The sequence below is a fragment of the Carcharhinus amblyrhynchos genome, chromosome 18 (genome assembly GCF_965287045.1).
Source record: "Carcharhinus amblyrhynchos chromosome 18, sCarAmb.v2.hapA, whole genome shotgun sequence".
NCBI lineage: Eukaryota > Metazoa > Chordata > Chondrichthyes > Carcharhiniformes > Carcharhinidae > Carcharhinus > Carcharhinus amblyrhynchos.
The window spans coordinates 39058332-39082096 of NC_137341.1; the positions used below are offsets into that span (position 1 = coordinate 39058332).

General features: G+C 45.2%; 1 protein-coding gene across 1 annotated transcript in view; it reads right to left on the reverse strand.

Annotated features, from left to right (window-relative positions):
- The window catches only part of pkd1a (polycystic kidney disease 1a), a 211401-nt gene that overhangs the window by 19101 nt on the left and 168535 nt on the right, over positions 1-23765 (reverse strand). Inside the window, exons 33-40 of the mRNA XM_080206859.1 lie at positions 23191-23231; positions 22003-22205; positions 17386-17494; positions 15694-15818; positions 12307-12509; positions 9153-9347; positions 4651-4802; positions 1798-1916 (exon numbers count right to left, since the gene is read on the reverse strand). Of these exons, the coding sequence (XP_080062985.1) occupies positions 1798-1916; positions 4651-4802; positions 9153-9347; positions 12307-12509; positions 15694-15818; positions 17386-17494; positions 22003-22205; positions 23191-23231 (1147 nt within the window). The remainder of the gene's footprint in view (positions 1-1797; positions 1917-4650; positions 4803-9152; positions 9348-12306; positions 12510-15693; positions 15819-17385; positions 17495-22002; positions 22206-23190; positions 23232-23765) is intronic.

The window sequence follows — 23765 nt, forward strand, 5'->3', positions numbered from 1 at the left end:
GAAAGTGCAATTAGCTGGGTAGTAGAAACATTTGTGTTACGTACAAGCAATAGTTCTGTAATGAGTTAACTCAAAACAGGAAGTGGCCTGAGATTTGATACAGTCTATTGCAATTACTGATCCGCAATGTTGGCTGGAATTCTCCGGCCGCTCATACCGGCAGGATTCTCCAGTCCCGCTGGCAGTGCACCCAGCGTAGAGTGATATCAGTGGGGATTCCCACTGACAGCAGCAGGACCGGAGAATCCCACCGCTAGCAAACAACGCACCACCTCCCACTGACGGGAAACAGCAGCTGGGAGGCTGGAGAATCTCATCCCTCATATCTAACTGAGTACAGATTTCTATAAGGATGTTCCATTCAGTATTAAGCAGTGACTTGTTATGTCCAGACCACCCAGTCTGCAAGATGGGGTTTGCAAACTGGAGTGAGTTTCTGAACTTGAAGTTGGTTTCAACTATAACGAATCCAGTTAATAAAAGCAAATTGCTGCGGATGCTGGAATCTGAAACCGAAAGAGAAAATGCTAGAAAATCTCAGCAGGTCTGGCAGCATCTATAGAGAGAAAAGAGCTGATGTTTCCAGTCCAGACGACCCTTTGTCAAAGGGTCATCTGAGCTCGAAACATCAGCTCTTTTCTCTCCTTAGATGCTTCCAGACCTGCTGAGATTTTCCAGCATTTTCTCTTTTGATAACAAATCCAGTTGTTTTCCTGTAATATTCTATTTTCAAAACTCTTAAAAACATATAAACTGTTTAGTGTAGTGTTGGTGTTTAATTAGTAGTGACACTCTCATCTGTGTCAATGGTTCAAGTCCCACACCAAAACCCAGCCTGCTGTCTCTGATGGTTGCAAAAGATCCCATGGCATTAATTCTTGGCTACTATTTATCCCTCAATCAAGATCAAGGGGAAGCGATAGCACAGTGAAATTGTCACCAGAGTTTGTCATACAGAGACTGGGATAATGCTCTTAGCAACCTGGGTTCGAATCCCACCATGGTGAAATTTGAATCCAATTAAAGTTCAGAGAGGGCACAGTGGTTAGCACTGCTACCTCACAGTGCCAGGGATCCAGGTTCAATTCCAGCCTCACCTAACTGCCCGTGTGGAGTTTGCACATTCTCCCTGTGTCTGCATGGGTTTCCTCCGAGTTGACCAGTTTTCCCTCAGACTCCAAAGTTGTGCGGGTTAGGTTGATTGGTCATACTCAATTACCCCTTAGTGTCAGGGTAAGTATGCAGAGTAATGGGCATAGGGCCTGGGCAGGGATTGTTGTTGGTGCAGGCCAAAAGGCCTCTTTCTGCACTGTAGGAATTCTACGATTCATAGAACATAGAACACTACAGCACAAACAGGCCCTTCGGCCCACGAGTTGCGCCGATCAAATGAAAATTGATTCGATGAAAAGCTGGATTTAAAAGTCTAACAAAGATCATGAAACCACCGCTGATTGTTGAAAAAACGCATCTGGTTCACTCATGCCCTTTAGGGAAGGAAATCTGTCGTATTTATCTGGTCTGGCCTACATGTGACTCCAGGACCAACAGTTCCAGGGCAGTTAGGGATGGGTAATGAATGCTGGCCCAGCCAGTGACACCTACATCCAAAGAATAAGTAGTAAATACAAATGATCTAGTTATTCTCACATGACTGTTTGTGGGAGTTGCTGCATATCGCATTTCCTCCATTTCAAGAGAGACTACATTTCTAAAAATCCCTCAGTGGCCGTTCAGTGCTTTGGGACATTCTGATATTGTGCGTGGCCCTTTAGAAATGCAAGTGTTTTCTTTTACCGTCATTTATTTTTGAACGAATCTGACGTATCCGTGGGCATCCCAACAGCGTACTGCTTTGATTGTTGTACAGGTACGGGAACAGAACCTCTGCCATCCATTTCCAAAGCTCCCCTGATCTGAAAGAGAGTGCGCCGAATTTAGATAGATTCCAACAGAGGACACGTGGCAAGAAGTTTGAGATTGCCACAACAAAAACTCTCTTTGCGTTCGATCGAGTCATGAGCCATAACATACAGGCCATTCTGCCCTTCCAGAATATTCACCCAATCAATTCATCATGGCGGATCTACCTTGAATCCAACTTCCCACCTTGTGGGCAGCATGTTGGCGCAGTGGCTAGTACTGCTGCCTCACAGCGCCAGGGATCCGAGTTCAATTCCCGACCTCGGGTCACCGTCTGTCTGGAGTTTGCACCATTGTCTGCGTGAGTTTCCTCCAGTTTCCTCCCACAATCCTGACTGTGTGGAGTTTGCAGATTCTCCATATCTGCATGGGTTTCCTCTGGGTGCCCTGGTTTCCTTCCATAGTCCAAAGATGTTCAAGTTAGGTGGATTGGCCATGCTAAATTGACCCTTAGTGTCCCACGATGTGTAAGGTTGGGCAACTAGTGGAGTAAATCCATGGGGTTATGGGGATAGGACCTCGGTGGGGCTGTTGTCGGAGAATCGTTGCAGGCTCGTTGGGCTGAATGCTATGATTGCACAAACTCCTCAGAGCACTACAGTTTGTTCGTCAGGGGCCAGGTTAATTTTAAACAGCGTGACTTACACTGGAAATTTCTCCTGACAAAGTTGTGAGCAGCCTTTTCACTTCAGATACATGTTGCATTCGAGATCACTGTGAGAGTCGTGCACGCGCGCGTACAAGAAGCCAAACTGTTCATTGTAATGACCACCTTCTTAAGCCAAAGCCCCAGTGGCACAGTGGCTAGCACTACCGCCTCACAGCGCCAGGGACCCGGGTTCGATTCCTGTCTTGGGTCACTGTCTGTGTAGTGTCTGCATGTACTCCCCGTGTCTGTGTGGGTTTCTTCTGGGTGCTCCAGTTTCCTCCCAAAATCTGAAAGACATGCTGGCTAGGTGCATTGGCCATGTTAAATTCTTCCTCAATATGCCTGAACAAGTGCCAGAGTGTGGCAACTAGAGGATTTTCACAGTAACTTCATTGCAGTGTTAATGTAAGCCTGACTTGTGGCTAATAATTTAACTTTTACATTAGCTACAACACTCCTGTTTGTCCTTCCTTTATGTGTCATTTTACACTTTAAGTTGCATCCCGCTACCCACTTGTATATCTTTCCTAATTCATTATTATTTCTAAGCCACCTCCTTCTAATCGGCTGTAACTCCAATTTCAGAATCATCTACATACTTAGTCACATTACATTGTTTCTGAAGCCTGGTATGTTTTGTAATTTAGACTGTGATGATACTGTATCTTTAAGACATGTATTTGGGTCATGTTTCTGGTGTATGAGAGTCAGAAGACAAGTATCTTTCTGTATCTGTCCAGGGGTGTTAAAAGATGGAAATCTAGCATCCATGTGAGCATTTTTTTATGCTAATTCTAAAAAGGATTTATGGCCATGAGGATACTGCTTACACTGGAACTACAGAGATAGCTAGCTGTTTAGAATTATACTTTGTCATGTTTGACTATTTTAACTGGCAAAAGTTACGCTAATTCTTTGTTATATTTTAACTGTGTTCTTAAATAAAGTTTGTTTTGATAAAAGCTTCCCAGTGGACCTGGCCAATATCTATCTCTGAACCGACGTCAGATTAGGAGGCCATTGTCACATTGCTGTTTGCAGAAGTTTGCTGTGTGCAAGTTGGCTGCAGCATTTCCCACATTACAACAGTGATTTGTGATGATACTGTGCCTTTAAGAATTGTATCTTAATCATGTTTCTCAGTCCTTGGTAATTTGTTGGTACCGTGTTGTCTGTAGTTGGTGGCCTTCTTAGTTGCTGAGGCAGTACAATTAACATCATATTGATTTCAATCCGGGCTAATGCAATGTTCTGCTGTTTTAATGTGTCCCCTGGGATTGCAGAGTGGAGACTGGGGATGATTGACAGGGCATGTCATATAACTTGGGATACCTATGCTTCATAGAGAAGTCGAGTTTTTAATTTCATTTTCAATAGCAGCTTGAAGTGGAGACAAGCTACAGTGCTTTTTCCTTCTCTCTGGAGTTGGAGTTTCTGTTCTCTGTGCGGCTGTTTTTGGAGGCTGCCCAGAACAGCTTCGTACTAAATTTACCTCTCTGAAGTTTAGCTGTTTTCTTGGCAAACAGCTGGCCTGGATTTCTGTCCATAAGTGTTACAAAGCTGAAGGTCCCAGATCACATGAGCGGACTTGCTTTTTGTGCTAAGTCTGGAGACGAGTATATGTCTGTGGGATAGTGTTTAATTTGGAACAGAGATAGCCAGTTACTAGGAGTTATTATGTGTCATGCTTAAGTCTTGTAAAAGTTATGCTAATTATTTTTGTTACATTTTAATTGAGTGTTCTTAAATAAATGTTGTTTTATGAAAGGTTCCTGGTAGGTCACTTGAGTCATACCTGCAATGAAACATTTTATACTCACCCCAATGCCAAAATCAAATGTAAAGCTTATGCTAACTTCATAAAACACCTTGGGATTTCTGGCCTAGGTTTTAATAGAGTAGATGGAAAACGTGAAAGCATTTTCTAAATGGAAGTCCCTTCTCTCTATCAGCGGGGAAATACATTTACAAGTGCAACAATATTGGTGATATGAATTGAGTAGTCTGGCAGGAGGGGGTGTGCAGCATGTCAGGTTTTCAAGGATAAGTTCCTATATTAAATCCAAGTTGCATCTCACCTTCTGATTTGCTGAAATTCGACCCCATTTCTGGCTCCCAGCAAGCCCTGTCTAATTGAACTGTGCAGAAGTCGGCTCTGGGCATCCCTGAACGAGTCTCCATAATTAATTAGCAAGACTATGAGCAGAAACAGCATATAGATGATGAAGTTCTGAAAGACAAGAGGTGACAATCCCAATTAGTGCTGTTTAACGTTAATGTCAATACTGATTTAAAATACAAGGATGAGGACACTTGTACACAAGCCAGAGGCACAGTGGTTAGCACTGCTGCTGCACAACACCAGGGGCCCGGGTTTGATTCCAGCTTGGGTCTGCGTGAAGTCTGCATGTTCTCCCCATGTCTGCGTGGGTTTCCTCCAGGTGCTCCAGTTTCCTCCCACAGTCTGAAGGATGTGCTGGTTAGGTGGTTTGGTAATGCTAAGTTCTTCCTCAGTGTACCCAAACAGGCACCGGAGCGTGACAACTAGGGGATTTTCACAGTAATTTCATTGCAGTGTAAGCCTACTTGTGACAAAATATAAATGAAAAAGAAACAAGAGAGATCAAAGGGATAAGACAAGGCTCGAGTGCTCCTCAGGATAACAGCAATGCTGAACTGGTACTGAAATCTAAAGGGGAGAAGCTGATTCTCTGTGAAAATAATTATCCTGTGTTTGTGCTTGGACTTATTATTTTCGAAACTGAATATTTTGTTTAATAGCTGGTTGGAAAGTTGCTATGGTTGCACCCAAAGCCTGGATATGTAATCCACTGACCACTTCATGATGCAGGATTCGTACTGTTTGTTCCTTCTCTCCCACATCCCTGTTAAATCAATGAAGCAAGCTGTTCTTAAGGCAAGTGTCCTGTAAACATTTCCTCCTGTTGTCTGTGGAACATTTCACTCGTGTACCAGGCTGTCTGCATGCCTCAGGGAAGTGTGTAAATAGCCGACAGCACCAATTAATATTTACACACGTAAATAGCTCCCTTGCTTATGAATAAAGGATGCAGTCTGCTAATAATGATGGGAGAGGAATATTATTTCCCTCCTCCACGATGTTCCAACCACTTTAGTACCAGACCAGGGTGGATGTAGAAAGGAAGTCTCCTCGTGTGGGAGAGACTAGAACATGGGGCCACCATTTAAAAATAAGGTGGTCTCTCAATTATGAAGAATTTAAATTTTTTTTTCCTCTCTGGAGGTTCATGTGTCTTTGGAATATCTTTCCTGGAGAGGGCAGTACAGAAAGGGTCATCAAACATATTTGAGTAAGACGTAGATGGATTCTTGATTAACTGGAGGGTCAAAGGTTATTGGGGGTAGGCAGAAGGTGGAGCTGAGGTCACAATCAGATCAACCGTGAGCTTATCGAATGGTGGAGTATGCCCGAGGGGCCGAATGGCCTGCTCCTAATCTGTATTTGTGTACCAAAATGGGGGGGACCGAGAGGGGGATTGTTACAGCGGGAAGTGAGGGGGAGGGGGGGATTGTTACAGCGGGAAGTGAGGGGGAGGGGGGATTGTTACAGCGGGAAGTGAGGGGGAGGGGGGATTGTTACAGCGGGAAGTGAGGGGGAGGGGGGATTGTTACAGCGGGAAGTGAGGGGGAGGGGGGATTGTTACAGCGGGAAGTGAGGGGGAGGGGGGATTGTTACAGCGGGAAGTGAGGGGGAGGGGGGATTGTTACAGCGGGAAGTGAGGGGGAGGGGGGATTGTTACAGCGGGAAGTGAGGGGGAGGGGGGATTGTTACAGCGGGAAGTGAGGGGGAGGGGGGATTGTTACAGCGGGAAGTGAGGGGGAGGGGGGATTGTTACAGCGGGAAGTGAGGGGGAGGGGGGATTGTTACAGCGGGAAGTGAGGGGGAGGGGGGATTGTTACAGCGGGAAGTGAGGGGGAGGGGGGATTGTTACAGCGGGAAGTGAGGGGGAGGGGGGATTGTTACAGCGGGAAGTGAGGGGGAGGGGGGATTGTTACAGCGGGAAGTGAGGGGGAGGGGGGATTGTTACAGCGGGAAGTGAGGGGGAGGGGGGATTGTTACAGCGGGAAGTGATGAGGGAAAGGGGAAAGTTACAGCGGGAGTGAGGGGGAGGGGGAGAGTTACAGTAGGAAGTGAGGGGGAGGGGGGGGGAGTTACAGCTGGAAGTGAGGAGGAAAGCGGGAAAGTTATAGTGGATTGTGAGAGAGTGGGGTAGGTGCTCTGGCCTGAAGATGGGAAGTGATCGTTAAGGTAACAATTATGGAAGAGATGAGATGTGGTCAGTCTGGTAAATGTGGATTAAGCCAAGGATCACTTATTTTTCCTCTACCTGGTTCCAAATTTTAAAAATCTTTTTAAAAAACTAATCAGTGAATAGATGTGGTTAAAGTAACTGAAGTGAACAGATTTACAGTAAGATAATCAATAATTCTCATGCTCCCTACACATCGTTTGGTTGAGAGGAGTAAATTTTAGTGCACAACTCTAAATTGTCTTCCAGCATTAGGCGGTTTATTTAAATATTTTAACATTAAAAGAAAAAAAATTCCAAAAAATACCAATTCCTGAAAAACACAGATGTATTTCTGTCTGAGTTCTTTTTAACAACTTGGTGAGACCGACTTTGGCCCTGGAACAACTATCCAGACAGTAATTAAAATTAAATTACATAGGGAGGCAATTGATAGGTGTGAATTATAAAATGTGCAGGCAGGGGATTAATTAATATCAGTGTCACACCTACTGACAAAGGCCCATGGACACTGGGAGCCAAGATACTTGGCCTCAGTCCTTTGATACCTCTGTCGCTTTGACACTGATGGATCAGCTGCCTTTAACAGCTGGTCTCTGAACTGGGAAAAACACTAGCGTTAGCCATGATTCACTGCGAAAAAAAAAATTACTCTTTGCCATTTTTGTCCTCTGTGTTTGTTTTGGCTACGGCTGGCAATTTAAAATTTGCGTCCAAGATCTAGCAATCCCTGCTCTGCAGCATCAGGAGAATTACACACTTACCTCGGCGTTAACAAGTGAAACGCAACTCATTTTCCCCCCTGATTGTATAAGCACATGCATGAGTCAGAGATTAAAAAGTTTCAGGATAAAAACAGGATCACTGGGACTCCTGAAGTAAAGACAGAAGGTCATTGAAAATATGTCAACTTCCTAAACTAAAATATATGGTGAATGGGCTGGTACAGTGGTTAGCACTGCTGCCTCTCAGCAACAAGGACCCGGGTTCAATTCCAGCCTCGGCTCACTGTCTGTGTGGAGTTTGCACCTTCTCCCAGTGCCTGCGTGGCTTTCTTCCGGATGCTCCGGTTTACTCCCACAGTCCAAAGATGTGCGGTTTAGGTGGATTGGAATCATAGAATCCCTGCGGTGCAGAAGCAGGCCATTCAGCCCAACAAGCCTGCACTGATAACAGTCCCACCCAGGCCCTATCCCTGTAATCCCACATATTTACCCTATTACGTCCCCTGACACAACGGGGCAATTTGGCATGGCCAATCCACCTGACTTCCACATTTTTGGACTGTGTGAGGAAACCAGAGCACCTGGAGGAAACCCAAGCAGACATGGGGAGAATGTGTAAACTCCAAATGGACAATGACCCAAGGCCGGAATTGAACCTGGGTACTCGGCGCTGTGGGGCCACTGAACCATTCTGCCACCCCAATGCTGGATTGGCCATTCTAAACTGCCCCGTGGTGTCCTAAAACGTGCAGGTTCGGGTGATTAGCAGGGTAAATATGTGAGGTTATGGGGATGATTAAGAATCTCTGCCAAAGAGTAAATGCAGACTAAATGGGCCGAATGGCCTCATTCTGCACCATAGGGATTTTCTGATTCTATGAGTCAGGCTGTTCAACTGACATCTTTAAGATGATTGTTCAGCTGCTGACTGGCTTACGGTGTATTTTATCATTAAATCTGTGGTTAAATGCACTTGCAATGTTTTAGGCGTTATCGGACAGCTTTGTCTTATGCGGAATATACAGCACAAGAACAAACCGTTCAGCCCATCTGGTGATTGTTAGTGTTTACATCCCACAGAAACATTCTCCCCTCCCACCTCATCTCAGTTCCCATTCCGTTCTCCACCGTGTGTTTATCCAGCTCGCTATTAAACACATCAATGCTAGTCACCTCAACCATGCCACACTCTTATTTCCATTCATGGGATGTGGGCATTGCTGGCAAGGCCAGCATCTGTTGCCCATCACCGATTGCCCTTGAACTGAGTGGCTTGCTAGGCCATTTCAGAGGGCAGTCAAGAGTCAACCACATCACTGTGGTTCTGGAGTCACATGTAGACCAGACAAGGTAAGGATGGCAGATTTCCTTCCTCAAAAGCATATTAGTGAACCAGATGAGTTTTTAATGACAATTGACAATGGTTTCATGGTCATTGTTAGACTTTTAATTCCAGATTTTTTTTTAAAATTCAAATTTCACCATCTTTGAATGATTTCTTCTACATTCCTACTTTAGCGCTGGTTGAAGCTCTGGATTGATGGAAGGTTTTCCGATTTGTACCTTGAGTATCCTGTGGAGAACCTGGACCTTCCTCGCCTCCTCCTTGGCTTGCAGAAGGCCGTATCCTTGAGGAGGCCGCACCTTGCCAATTTTTTCCGAGATCTGTTCGACTCGCGGCTTCTCGACTAAATTGTCATCTTCATCGGGATGGACGCGCTTAGCAACCACCGCAAAGTAAAGTGCTTCGGTCAGAACCTGAATTACAAATAGAGGATCAGAAAGGGCACTCTCATTTATTGTGAAGCATTCTTATTGAAGGCAGTAGTTGTTCAAATGGAGAGGAGGGCCTAAACCTCGGGCTTTAAGTGTTCTGATACAAGGAGGTACGTCCAAGATCAGGGAGGTCGAACCTTGAGGTCCAGAGCCAATGGTAATTCCTTGCAGGCGGCAAACAACTTATCAGAAATTAACTAAACATAAAACGATTGCAACACACGAGGCCATTCGGTCTGTCGTGCCTGTGCTAGTTCTCTGCCAGGGTAATTTTGCTAGTTCCACTCTCCTCCCCCTCCCAAATAGCCCTGCTAATATGTTACCTTTCGGCGTTTAGCTGATTCTCTTTTGGAAGCCACAACAGAATCTGTCCCCGCTCCACACTCACGCAGTACATTCCAGAACCTAGCCACTTGCTGTGTCAAACAGTTTTTCTTCATGTTGCCTTTGGTCTTTTGCCACTCACCATGTAATGGTGTCCCTAAGTTCTCAACCTCTCTACCTCCTCTGTCCACACCCCTCATGTTTGTGAACACCTCTTATCAAGTCTGCTCTCCACTTTCTCTAACGGAGAACAGCCCAAATCTGTTCATGTAATTGTGTGTCGCTCATCTCTGGAACCGCTCTTGTAAATCTTTTCTGCACTCTCTCTGAAGACTTCACATCCTTCTTAAAGTGTCACGCTCAGAATTGGGCACAATCCCCCAGTCCAGGCCAAACCAGTGTTTACTTAGTCCACAAATTTCCTCTCCATTAACATCCATGGCTGCTAAAGTTATGGCCAATACACCTGCAATTTTCCAATGAGCTGTCCGCTGTGTGCAAGGCCTGGGTCGCTGTTAAGCGATTTGATCCAAAGATGTTTGGATTTGATTCAAACTCAACCAGTTTCAGCAATATAGAGTTTTTTTTTTACAATCGTAAAGGGAAGTATCACATAATAAAGAAACTCCAGCTTGAGTTTTCCCTCACTTGCTGGAATAGTCGGTGGTGCAGCCCAGGAAGCCACTGTTTTGACTTTCAATCTATATCGAATTAGTTGCTGTGGATCAGACATGATCAAATGAACGGTGGAGCAGACTTGATGGGCCGTATGGCCTACTTCTGCATCCTACATCTTATGGGACACTCCAGTTCCCTCAGTGGCCCTGCACAGGTAATGGCTTCCACACCCAGCTAATCACAGAATGATATAGCACAGAAGGAGGCCATTTGGCTCACTGTGTTTGTGTCAGCACCTTAAAGTGATCCAAGTAGTCCAAATCCCCCCTATTCTTTCTTCATAACCCTACAAAACCTTTTCCCTTCAATTGTTTACTGTGCATTCCAGATTACAATGGTTCATTGCCACGTGACTGGATGACAAATGTTGTCCTTTAATGCTCCTGCATAGAACAGTTCAACACAGGAACAGGCCGTTTGGCCCGAACACAACACCAAATTAAACTAATCTCTTCTGCCTGCTCTTGGTCCATTTCCCTCTATACCATGCATAATCATGTGCTTATCTAAAAGACTCTTAAATGCCCCTACCACCATCACTCCTGGCAATGTGTTGCAGACACATACCACTTACCCCTCACATCTCCTTTGAACTTTCCCCCTCTCACCTGAAGTGCAAGCCCCCTAGTATTGGACATTTTAACTCTGGGAAAAGGATTCTGACTGTCAACCCTATCTATGCCTTTTACAATTTTGTAGGCTCCTATCAGGCCTCCCCTCAGCCTCTGCTGCTCGAGAAAACAATTCTAGTTTATCTAGTCTCTCCTTTTATAGCTCATACTCTCTAATCCAAGCAGCATCCTAGTAAACCTCTTCTGCACCCTCTCCAAAGCCTCTGCATCCTTCCTGTAATGTGGTGACCAGAATTGAACATGATACTCTTAAGTCCTGTGGAACCATTGGGATGTCTGGTCATATTAAAGGTGTCATTTTAATGCAACAACTTGTTGTTGTGTTAAAGATTCCCATGCAGTACAACATTATTTAGTTGTCAGGTCAGCAATAATAAGTGTCTCTTGGTGTCCAGCTAAATTGGATGCTAGCATAAAGAAAACAAATTTTGTTCAGCTTTATTGAATCAGATGCTGTGGGAAAAGAAGTTGAAATTGTGTGGTCTTTCAGTATACTCTTCAACATTCATGCAAAATGCCAGAGGCTGGGGAGTTTCCTCAGAGGTAACTACCCACCCCACAACTTGGAGAATGATTCAACACTCCTTTACGCCAATTAAGGATTTTCCAGCCACGCTCACCCCCAGAAACATGGCCCACCCTCTGCCCACTACGATTCCCACATTGGGCGGAATGGGAAAATTCCTCCCCCAAGTCTCTGACACACTTTTGTTGAAGCTCCAGTACCAATTCCAAGGGTATCCAGGGTCTTGCTGACACACATGTTCCCAAACAAATCCAGAGTCATAGAGGTTTACAACAGGGAAACAGGTCCTTCAGCCCAACTTGCACATGCTGCCCTTTTTTTAAAACCACAAAGGGAGTCCCAATTGCCCACATTTGGCCCATATCCCTCTATACCCATCTTACCCATGTAACTGTCTAAATGCTTTTTAAAAGACAAAATTATACCCGTCTCTAGTATTACCTCTGGCAGCTTGTTCCAGACACTCACCACTCTGAAAAAATTGCTCCTCTGGACTCTTTTGTATCTCTCCCCTCTCACCTTAAACCTATGCCCTCTAGTTTTAGACTCCCGTACCTTTAGGAAAAGATGTTGACTTTCTAGCTGATTTATTATTTTATAGACCTCTATAAGATCACCCCTAAGTCTCCTACGCTTCAGGGAAAAGAGTCCCTGTCTATCCACTCTCTCCTTATAACTCAAACCGTCAAGTCTTGGTAGTATCCTACTAAAATCTAAAGGATCTAAGACTTCAAGCTATCATTAGTGCTAATGGCCAAATGGTTCTGTGCCGGAAACTTGCCTTCAGAGGCTCCAAGAGGAAGAATGAAGAGAGGACGCTGAAGATTCCTGAGATGAGCCACATGAGGGCGATCCTGGGGGTAAAGTTAACGCCAATCCATATGGACACAGTGAAGCAGCCTAAGAACAGGAGGAAGCAGAGGACGTGGGCTGCATAACTACACCAGCACGGGAAGAGACATTGCTGTGGAGGGTCAGTGAAAGCTGTTGAAACATAATATAAAATAACATTAATGGAATCCAACCTGGGTCAGTCATTCCCTCAAAACAGATCTTAAAAGAGACACAACAGACTGAAAATCCTGTACGAAATGAAGAGGTGTTTGGTGTTGTTACACTGACACAGTTATGATAATTACAGAGTATTTACAACCCAGAAACCGATCGGTCCTGGTTATGTTCCACATGAGCTTTCTCCCGCCCTTCCTCATTGAATCCTGTCCGTAAATCCTTCTGGGTGGCACCGTGGTTAGCACGGCTGCCTCACAGCGCCAGGGACATGGGCTCGATTCCCGGCTTGGGTCACTGTCTGTGCAGAGTCTGCACGTTCTCCCCGTGTCTGCATGGGTTTCCTCCAGGTGCTCCGGTTTCCCCCCCACAGTCCGAAAGATGTGCTGGTTAGGTGCATTGGCCATGCTAAATTCTCCCTCAGTGTACTCGATCAGGTGCCGGAGTGTGGCGGCTGGGGGATTTTCACAGTAACTTCATTGCAGTGTTAATGTAAGCCTACTTGAGACACGAATAAATAATCTAGTCTCTTTTTAAGTGAATCAGTGCTGTTTGCTTCGACTGCTCCTTGTAGTAACGAGTTCCACATTCTCAGCACTCTCCGGATAAGGCAGTTTTCCCTGAATTCCCTATTGGATTTATTCATGACTACCTTATATTTATGGTTCTGGGTTTCTGGTCTTGGCCATTTATGGTTCTGTATTTGTGTGTGAGCTGCAGTATTTCCTTGGAATTTGGGTGACTGGTGATTTCATTAACAGACCTTGTTTTCCCTGTGAACCAGAATGTGCTTTTACCTACCCAACTATCCATTAAAATATTGGCAGAGTCCAGGTTTCGAACTGAGAGCTCTCATGCTGTATTCCTCATGGTGTATATAGATCACATCACCAGACCCCTGAGTGGCGGACGACTGTATGCACCATTAGATTGAGCACAGCGGTTTAAACCCACAACTCTCTCACTTGGCAGTGAGAGTATTGTATTGCCAACTCAATCACAGCCAGCGCTAGTTTAGCAAGTACGTTGGCCTTCATTGCAAGAGGCTTCGAGTATAGGAGCAGGGATGCGTGGTTGCAATTATCCAGGGGCTTGGTGAGGCCACACCAAGAATATGATGTGCAGTTTAGGCTCCTTTTCTGTGGAAGGATGTTCTTGCTCTCAAGGGAATGCAGTGAAGGTTTACCAGGCTGATTCCAGAATGGCAGGATTGATGTACGAGGAGAGATTGACTAGGTCAGGATTGTTTCTGCTGGAGTTCAGACAAATGAGGGAGGATTTCATAGAGACTTATAAAATTCTAACAGGACTAGACAGGGTTGATGCGGGGAGGATTTTTCCGATGGTGGGGGGGGTCCAGAACCAGGGGTCACAGCCTGAGGATTCGGGATAGACCATTTAGGTCAGATGAGGAGACATTTCTTCAGCCAAAAAGTGGTGAGTCTGTGGAATTTAATACCACAAGAAGTAGTTGATTTGATTTATTGTTGTCATATGTATTAATATACAGTGAAAAGTATTGTTTCTTGCGCTATACAGACAAAACATACTATTCATCGAGAAGGAGAGAGTGCTGAATGTAGTGTTACGGTTATAGCTGGGGTGTAGAGAAAGATCAACTTAATGCAAGGCAGGTCCATTCAAAAGCCTGACAGAAGCAGGGGAGGAGCTGTTCTTGAGTTGGTTGGTACGCGACCTCAGACTTTTGTATCTTTTTCTGGGAGAAGGTGGAAGGGAGTTTGTCCAGGGTGCTTGGGGTCATTAATTACGCTGGCTGCTTTGCTGAGGCAGCGGGAAGTGTAGACAGAGTCAATGGATGGGTGGCTGGTTTACATGATGGATTGGGCTACATTCATGATCTTTTGTAGTTCCTTGCGATCTTGGGCAGAGCAGGAGCCATACCGAGCTGTGATACAACCAGAAAGAATGCTTTCTATGGTGCATCTGTAAAAGTTGGTGAGAGCTGTAGCTGACATGTCAAATTTCCTTAGTCTTCCAAGAAAGTTGGTGGGTTTTCTTAACTATAGTATCAGCATGGCGGGGGGGATCAGGACAGGTTGTTGGTGATCTGGACACCTAAAAACTTGAAGCCCTCTACCCTTATTGATGTAGACAGGGCATGTTCTCCTTTATGCTTCCTGAAGTCGATGACAATCTCCTTTGTTTTGTCATTGAGGGAGAGATTATTGTTGCCGCACCAGTTCATCAGATTCTCTCTCATTCCTGCACTCTGTCTAGTTGATGCCAAAACATTGAATGTATTCAAGAGGTGGTTAGATATAGCACTTGGGGCGAATGGGATCAAAGGTTATGGGGAGAAAGCAGGATTACGTATTGGGTTGGACGATCAGCAATGATCACGATGAATGGCGGAGCAGGCTTGAAGGGAAAAGTAGCCTTCTTCTGCTCCTATCTTCTGTGGGGGGGAAGGCAGGTTTTCTGCTAGAGTAAAGACAGTGCATTGGGAGAACCTGGGAGACTACAGTCAATTTCAGGTTAATGGGCTGGTTGTTTCCTCTGACAGCCAAGATGGTTCTAAGTGCAACACGTATAGGACACCATCAGTAAAATACAGTACCTTTCCAAAGGCCATACAACCACAGGAAATAGGAACAGGAGTTGGCCATTCAGCCCTTTGAGCCTGTTCCACCATTTATAAGGCCATAGCTGATCTCACACTCACTTTCCTCCCTTACCTTCATGGCCCTTAATTCTCTGACTGGTCAAAAACCTATTGATCTCAGGCTTGTAAATGTTCAAGGACTCGGTCTCCTGGGGTAAAGAATTCCAAAGATACACCACGTTTTGAGGGAAGAAATTCTCTCAAATATGTCTTAAATAAGAACACCCTTATTCTGAGACTAAGCCCTCTGGTTCTACACACTGCCATGGGAGCGAATGGGATCAAAGGTTATGATCAGCCATTGTTGTGATGAATGGCAGAGCACGCTTGAAGGGCCGAATGGTCTGCCCCTGCTCCTATTTTCTATGTTCCTATGAAACTTCCTCCCAACATTTATCCTGTCTAATCTTCAACTGGCACAGACAATAAGCAGTAGAAGTTGTAGCCAACAACACAGCCACAGGGACCTTGTGACCACAAACACCCCTAAAGATCAGTGGCCTGTTTATTGGGGGTGTAAGATGTGGAAGATTTTACCTATTTTTCGGGTGGTGGCTGATCTTGCGATGCCGTGGGAAGGTCGGAGGACTTGGCCATCACTTGTCATGTGCAGGATTGGCGCTTCTGCTCGCGGCTGCTTGCTCCCATCGATTATCTCCGTTCTGAAGGAAGAAAAGCGGACTGATGTGAGCATTTTCAGTAATGGGTGAACACAGGACATTTTCATATCGAGACTGCATGACAAACGAAGGATGTGTCAGAACTGTAATTATAAACCTTGGGGTTGACCGGTTTTTGATTTGCCACTTGGATATAAAGCTGGCATTATAGGAGAGCTACCTGTTTTACAGGCCAAGCGTATTGGAATCATAGAATCCCCAAAGTGCAGAAGGAGGCCATTCAGCCCATCAAGTCTGCACTGACCGCAATCCTACCAAGGCCCTATCCCCGTAACCCCATGTATTTACCCTAGCTAGTCCCCTGGCACTAAGTGGCAATTTAGCAAAGCCAATCAACCTAATCCGCACATCTCTGGAGTGTGGGGGGGAAACCGGAGCACCTGGAGGAAACCCACGCAAATGTGTGGAGAATGTGCGAACTCCACACAGACAGTGACCGACGCTGGGAATTGAACCCAGATCCTTGGCACTGTGAGGCAGCAGTACTAACCACTGTGCTGCCATGCCACACAGATTTATAAAAATTCTTTCATAGGTTGTAGGTGTTGCTGGAAAGGCCAGCATTTGCTGTCCAACTTTAATTGCCCTTGAACTCAATGGCTTGCTAGGCCATTTGAGACACAGCTAAGAGTCAACCACATTGCTGTGGCTCTGGAATCAATGTAGGCCAGACCAGATAAGGACAGCAGATCTCCTTCCCTAAAGGACATTAATGAACCAGATCAATTTTTATGTAAATCGATGCTGGTCATCGTCATAGTCACCATTCTGAGAGAACAGATTTTCTCTTTGATTAGTTGAACTTAGATTCCACCAGATGCTGTGGTAGGATTTGAACCCACATCACAGAGCATTAGCCCAGGCCTCTGGATTACTAATTTAGTGACAGTAGCACAACACCACCATCCCTTCATGTAGGAAATTCATTCCGATTGATTTCAATGACAGAGTTACGTCAGGCGTCAATTTGAAAACCATGCCATGGACTTTAACATTCTAGCTGTGTCTGCAGACGGCTTTCAAAACTTAAAACGTTAACTTAGAATCATAGAAAGCCTATAGTAAAGAAGGAGGCCATTTGGCCCCTCTAGCCTACACTGACAACAATCCCACCAAGGCCCTATTCCCGTAATCCCACAGATTTACTCTGCTAATCCCTCTAATCTATGCATCCCTGGACAATAAGGGGCAATTTAGCATGGCCAATCAACCTATTCCGATATCTTTGGCGTGTGGGAGGAAACCAGAGCACCTGGAAGAAACCCACGCAGACACGGGGAGAATGTGTAGAGTCCGCACAGAGAAACAAAGAATTGAACCCAGGTCCTTGGAACTGTGAGGCAGCAGTGCTAACCACTGTGCCACCCCCATGCTTGTAGACATTCTTTTAGACCTGCATTTACTAGTATTTTGAAAAACAATGGTAATTTTGAAACGATCATTTCAGTTTAGAAGATTAGATATTCCTGTTGAAAAGATATCCTTAAGTCACTGTTGGTAGTAAAATTGTTCTCGGTGAAACCAGAACAGATTTTCACAACATACTCACAGGTTAGATATTAAGTGACTCTCAGCATCGAGTGAGACCCTACCACTGTCGTAGGAGGTAGACACCTCATGGTTTCCATCAAAGTTAACTCTTTGAATCAGGTGTTCATCTGGGGGAAACAAGTGGAAATATCTTACTACTGCGTCAGCAGAAATGGAAGCAATAGGATTACGTGATACGTACAGCGCAGAAACAGGCCATTCTGCCCAACAAGTGCATGCTGGTGTTAATGCTGTATTCGAGTCTCGAGCACCCTTTCCTCACCAAGCTTTATTTCCTTTCCCCTCATGCTGTTTTACCCCATGCTCTGACCAAGATCGCAAGAAACTACAAAGGTCATGAATGCAGCAAACCAGCCTCCCATCCACTAACTCTCTACACTTCCCGCTGTTTTGGAAAAGCAGCCAGCATAATTAAGGAGGCCACGCACCTCGGACATTCTTTCTTCCACCTTCTTCCATCGGGAAAAAGATACAAAGTTTAAGATCACATAACAACCTAATCAGGAACAGCTTCTTCCCTGCTACCATCAGATCTCTTCCTCCATCCTAACTATGACTGTAACACCCTGTCTTTCCCTTCTCCCCTGTGTACTCTATAAGCTTTTATCTGTATAGTGCACAAGAAACAATACTTCACGCTGTATACTATTATAGGTGATTCATATTGCTTGAATCTATCATCATGGAAGAAATGACAACACATTTGGTTATAATTTGTCCCATTGGGAAGATGCAGCATGGGTTCATGAAGGGCAGGTCATGTTTGACTAATTTGGTGGCATTCTTTGAGAACATTACATGAACAACGAACAAAGAAAATTACAGCACAGGAACAGGCCCCAGGCCCCAAGCCCCAAGCCTGCACCAACCATACTGCCCAACTTAAAAACCTCCTACCCTTCCAGGGGCCATAGGCCTCTATTCCCATCTCATTCATGTACTTGTCAAGACGCCCCTTAAAAGTCACTACCGTGTCTGCTTCCACTGCCTCCCCAGCAACAAGTTCCAGGCACTCACTACTCTAAAAAAAATCTGCCTCGTATATCTCTTTTAGATCTTGCCACTTGCACTTTAAACCTATGCCCCTTAGTGATTGACTTTCACCCTGGGAAAAAGTTTCTGACCATCCACTCTGTCCATGCCCCTCAATCTTGTAGACTTCGATCAGGTCTCCCCTCAACCTCCGTTGCTTCATTGAGAACAAACCAATTTTCTCCAACCTCTCCTCATAGCTAATGCCCTCCATATCAGGGAACATCCTGGTAAATCTTTTCTGTACCCTCTCCAAAGCCTCTACATCCTTCTGGTAGTGTGGCGACCAAAATTGAACACTATATTCCAAATGTGGCCTAACTAAGGTTCCACAAAGCTGCAACATGACTTGCCAATTTTTAAACTCAATGTCCTGGTCGTTGAAGGCAAGTATGCTGTATGCCTTCCTGAACACCTTCTCCACTTGCATTGCCACTTTCAGTGCCCTGTGTACCTGTACACCCAGATTCCTTTGCCTATCAATACTCCTAAGGATTCTGCCATTTACTGTATATTTCCTATCTGTAATAGTCCTTCCAAAATGTATTACCTCACATTTGATCTGGATTAAACTCCATCTGCCATCTCTCCGCCCAAGTGTCCAACTGATCTATATCCTCTGATGGTCCTCATCGCTATCCGCAAATCCACCAACCTTTGTGTCGTCCACAAACTTACTAATCAATCCAGTTACATTTTCCCCCAAATCATTTATATATATTACAAACAGCAAAGGTCCCAGCACTGATCCCCCTGGGGAACATCGCTTGTCACAGCCCTCCATTCAGAAATGCACACTTCCACTGCTACCCTCTGCCTTCTTTGACTGAGCCAGTTTTGTATCCATGTGCAGTGGACAATGGGGAACCTGTGGATGTGTGTATCTGGATTTCCAGAAGGCATTTGACAAGGTGCCGCACCGAAGATTGCTATATAAGATAAAGGTGCGCAGTGTTACAGGTAATGTATCAGCAAGGATAGAGGATTGGTTAACTAACAGAAAGCAAAGAGTGGAGGTAAATGGATGCTTTTCTGGTTGGCGATCAGTGACTAGAAGAGTGCCTCAGGGATCAGTGTTGAGACCACAATTGTTTATGATTTACATAGATGATTTGGAGTTGGGGACCAAGTGTAGTGTGCCAAAATTCACATGACGCTAAGAAGAGTGGCAGAGCAAACTGTGCAGCGGACACTGAAATTCTGCAAAGAGATAGGCGAGGGTTTGGAGATGGAGTACAATGTTGGTAAATGTGAGGTCATTTTGGTAGGAATAACAGCAAAATGGACTATTACTCAAATGGTAAAAAATTGCAGCATGCTGCTGTGCAGAGGGACCTGGGTGTCCTTGTGCATGAATCACAAGGAGCTGGTTTGCAGACGCAGCAGGTAATTAAGAAGGAAAATAGAATTTTGTCCTTCATTGCTCGAGGGATGGAGTTTAAAAACAGCGAGGTTATGTTGCAGCTGTATAAGGTGGGGGTGAGGCCATACTTGGAGTAATGTGTAGAATTTTGGTCTCCTTACTTGAGAAAGGATATACTGGCACTGGAGGGGGTGCAGAGAAGATTTAGTAGGTTGATTCTGGAGTTGAGAGGGTTGGTTTATGTGAGAGGCTGAGTAGACTGGGGCTATACTCATTGGAATTCAGAAGAACGAGGCGAGACCTTATAGAAACATATAAGATTATGAAGGGAATGGATAAGATAGAAGCAGGGAAGTTTTTTCTACTGGTGGGCGAAACTAGAACTAGGGGGCATAGCTTCAAAATAAGGGGGAGCAGATTTAGGACTGAGTTGAGGAGGAACTTCTTCACACAAAGGGTTGTGAATCTGTGGAATTCCCTGCCCAGTGAAGCAGTTGAGGCTACCTCATTGAACGTTTTTAAGGCAAGGATAGATACATTTTTGGACAGTAAAGGAATTAAGGGTTATGGTGAGCGGGCGGGTAAGTGGAGCTGAGTCCACAAAAAGATCAGCCATGATCTTATTGAATCACGGAGCAGGCTCGAGGGGCCAGATAGCCTACTCCTGCTCCCAGTTCTTATATTCCTATGTGACAATAATAAATCAAATCAAATGCATCTATACTGCTCACTTCCAGTTCCACATTCTCACCACTCACTGGGTACAGAATTTCTGAATTCTCAGCTGGATTTTTTTTTACATTCATTCATGGGACATGGGTGTCGCTGGCTGACCAGCATTTATTACCCATCCCTAGTTGCCCTGGAGGGCAGTTGAGAGTCAACCACGTTGCTGTGGCTCTGGACTCACATGTAGGCCAAACCAGGTAAGGACGGCAGATTTCCTTCCCTAAAGGGCATTAGGGAACCAGATGGGTTTTTCCCACAATGGCCATCAGTAGATTCTTAATTCAGTATATTTTTTCATTGAATTCAATTTCTACCGTTTGCTGTGGCGGGATTCGAACCTGGGTCCCCAGGACATAAGCTGAATTTTTGGATTAATAGTCTAGCGATAATATCACTAGGCCATCGCCTCCCCTGGTGAATTCCTGGTGACATTTTAGATTAATGCCATATAGTTACGCTCTTCCCCATAAGGGGAAAAATTCTCTTGTATCCACTCTGTCAAAACCATGCAGAATTTTAAAGACCTCTACGGGCTCAGCCCCTCCAGCCTTCGCTTTTCAAGGGTAGAGAGATCTGCCAGTTCTTCCTCCTGCTGTATACACCTCTCGTGTTTCTAGTATCATACTTGTTAATCTTTTTATCTAACCTCTCCAGCGTCTCTAAGGTTCAATGCAAGTTGAATCTGCTTCTGTTTTTTCAAACTGTGATTTGTTGTCCTTTTGAAATGCTTTGTATTTGAAAAATGACTACATTAACACGGCAATGGAATTATTGTGAAAATCCCCAGTCGCCACACCTCGGCGCTTGTTTGGGAGAATTTAGCATGGCCAATCCATCTAACCTGCACATCTTTGGACTGTGAGAGGAAACCGGAGCACCCAGAGGAAACCCACGTAGAGACAGGGAGAATGTGCAAACTCCACACACAGTCACCCAAGGCCAAAACTGAACCCGGGTCCCTGGTTTTGCACTGTGAGGCAGCAGTGCTAACCACTGTGCCACCGTGCTGCCCCCAATTACTAACCAGGCCTGAGTCTGCTTAGCTATTGAGATCAGACGAGATTGGGCGTTTTCAGTGGTTAGCACTGCTTCCTCACAGCGCCAGGGACCAAGGTTCAATTCCAGCCTCAGGTCGCTGCCTGCGCGGAGTTTGCACATTCTTCCCGTGACTGTGTGGGTTTCCTCCGGGTGCTCCAGTTTCCTCCCACAGTCCAAAGATGTGTGGGTTAGGTTGATTGGCCATGCTAAATTGACCCTCAGTGTCAGGGGGATTAGCAAGGTTAATATATGGGATTGTGGGAAGAGGGACTGGGTGGAACTGTGGTTGGGACAGACTCGATGGGCCAAATGGCCTCTTTCTCTATTTTAGGAATTCTGTGATTATGGCCGAAGGCCGTAGATCATAAAAGGTGCTACAGAAATGCAAGCCATTTCCCCATTACTGCTACAAGGAGCCCTTGAGTCCTCACTCAATCCAGTAGAAGTGATTACCTGAAGCTGAAAAGCATTTGCTCCGGACTTGATCGAAACCAAGCGAGAGGGGCTCGTCGTCTGAACTCAGTTGCGTCTCTATTCCGAGGTGACGGGTCCCTCGGCCTCTCCTTAGCTTTGGAATGTTACTCCCGATAATGGACTGATCGTTCAGCAAATCAGGCCAGTTCGCCATGCTGTCGTAGGTGGGCCAGTTTGGCAGGCTGTGGGTGAACAGGCAGTCGCAGCAGTTGTGTTACATTAATTGGAACAAAAAACAAAAACCATTTGACTTGCCAACATAAACACTCACCACCCTACTGGGAACCCCTACTTTCCTTTTTGAAAAGCAAACACACAAGTCCACAAATTAAGAATAATTGTAACTGGAAATAATATGAATGATCTCAGACTTTTGAATGGGCCTACCTTATATTAAGCTGATCTTTCTCTACATCCTAGCTATGACAGTAACACTACATTCTGCACCCTCTCCTTTCTTTCTCTCCTATGTTCTCTACGAATGGTATGCTTTGTCTGTATAGTGCACAAGTAACAATACTTTTTACTGTCTCCCAATTCATGTGCCAATAATAAATCAAAACAAGATAACCTGGGCCAAGGTATTGAAACTCGGTATGGCACAATAAAGGAGATTGTTGCATGGGGACCCAAGTTCAATCCTAGCTTCAGGTGACTGTCCGTGTGGTGTTTGCACATTCTACCCGTGTCTGCGTGGGTTTCCTCTCACACTCCAAAGATGTGCACATTAGGTGGACAGGCAATGCTAAGTTGCCCCTTAGTGTCAGGGGGACATGCAGAGTAAATACGTGGGGCTAAGTGGATGGAGCCTGGGTGGGATTGTTGTCGGCGCAGACCCGATGGGCCAATTGGCCTCCTTCTGCACTGTAGGGATTCTATGATATTTGCGAGTTTGAGGAGTGCCACTTGACCCTGTATCCAACGTGCAACGTCTGGGATCTTTTGTGTCACAGTGCGAGACACATTTAAGAACCAAACAGTTCTCTTTGTGAAATAAATGCACAAGGCTGAAGGGAGATGAGTTTTGTTCTTGCAGAGAATCTCAAAGAAATATTGCTGACTGTCACTGAAAAAAGTTGTCTTCTCCAGTAGAACTTGGATCTCTCTGCCACAGACCCAACAGCAGTGATGAGAAAGAACTGCGATTAATATTCAAGGCACACTGACCTCTTGGCAATTACATCTGACTTCAACTTCTCTTTGTAATCCTAAATGAACAAAAGAGAATTAATCTTTAAAAAGTATCAACTGAAAGAATATCTGGAATTACAGGAGGGAGGGAAGGGCCTCTTCAGCGACACCCTTTATGGTGCAGTCCTGAGGCCAGTTTGGAACTGGGCAGAAGTGTAGTATTTTCCAATCTCACGAGGTCAGTAAAGCTGGGCAGATCAAGATGCCCTCACCCCCAGGCGGAGCTATCTTACAGCGATGGCAGTATAACTCCAGTTTAGAGTGAAGCCAAGTCATGCTGGGGAAATTGCAACATGTTACAAAGAGCAATGTGATAAATAACTAGGTTACCTGTCTGAGTAACGTTGGCTGTGGGGTAAGTATTGGCCTGTTCTTCTTCAGAAATTCTGTCAGGGGATCTCACATGTTCACCTGCCTGGGCAAAAGGTTTAACATTCCATCTGAAAGACAGTGGGGTCTAATTTCCGGTCCTGCCAGCCAGGGGAATCGTCGTTGAGAGACGGAAAATTTAACGGACTGTATGTAGGTCCTTTGATCTTGGGCAGGAACTT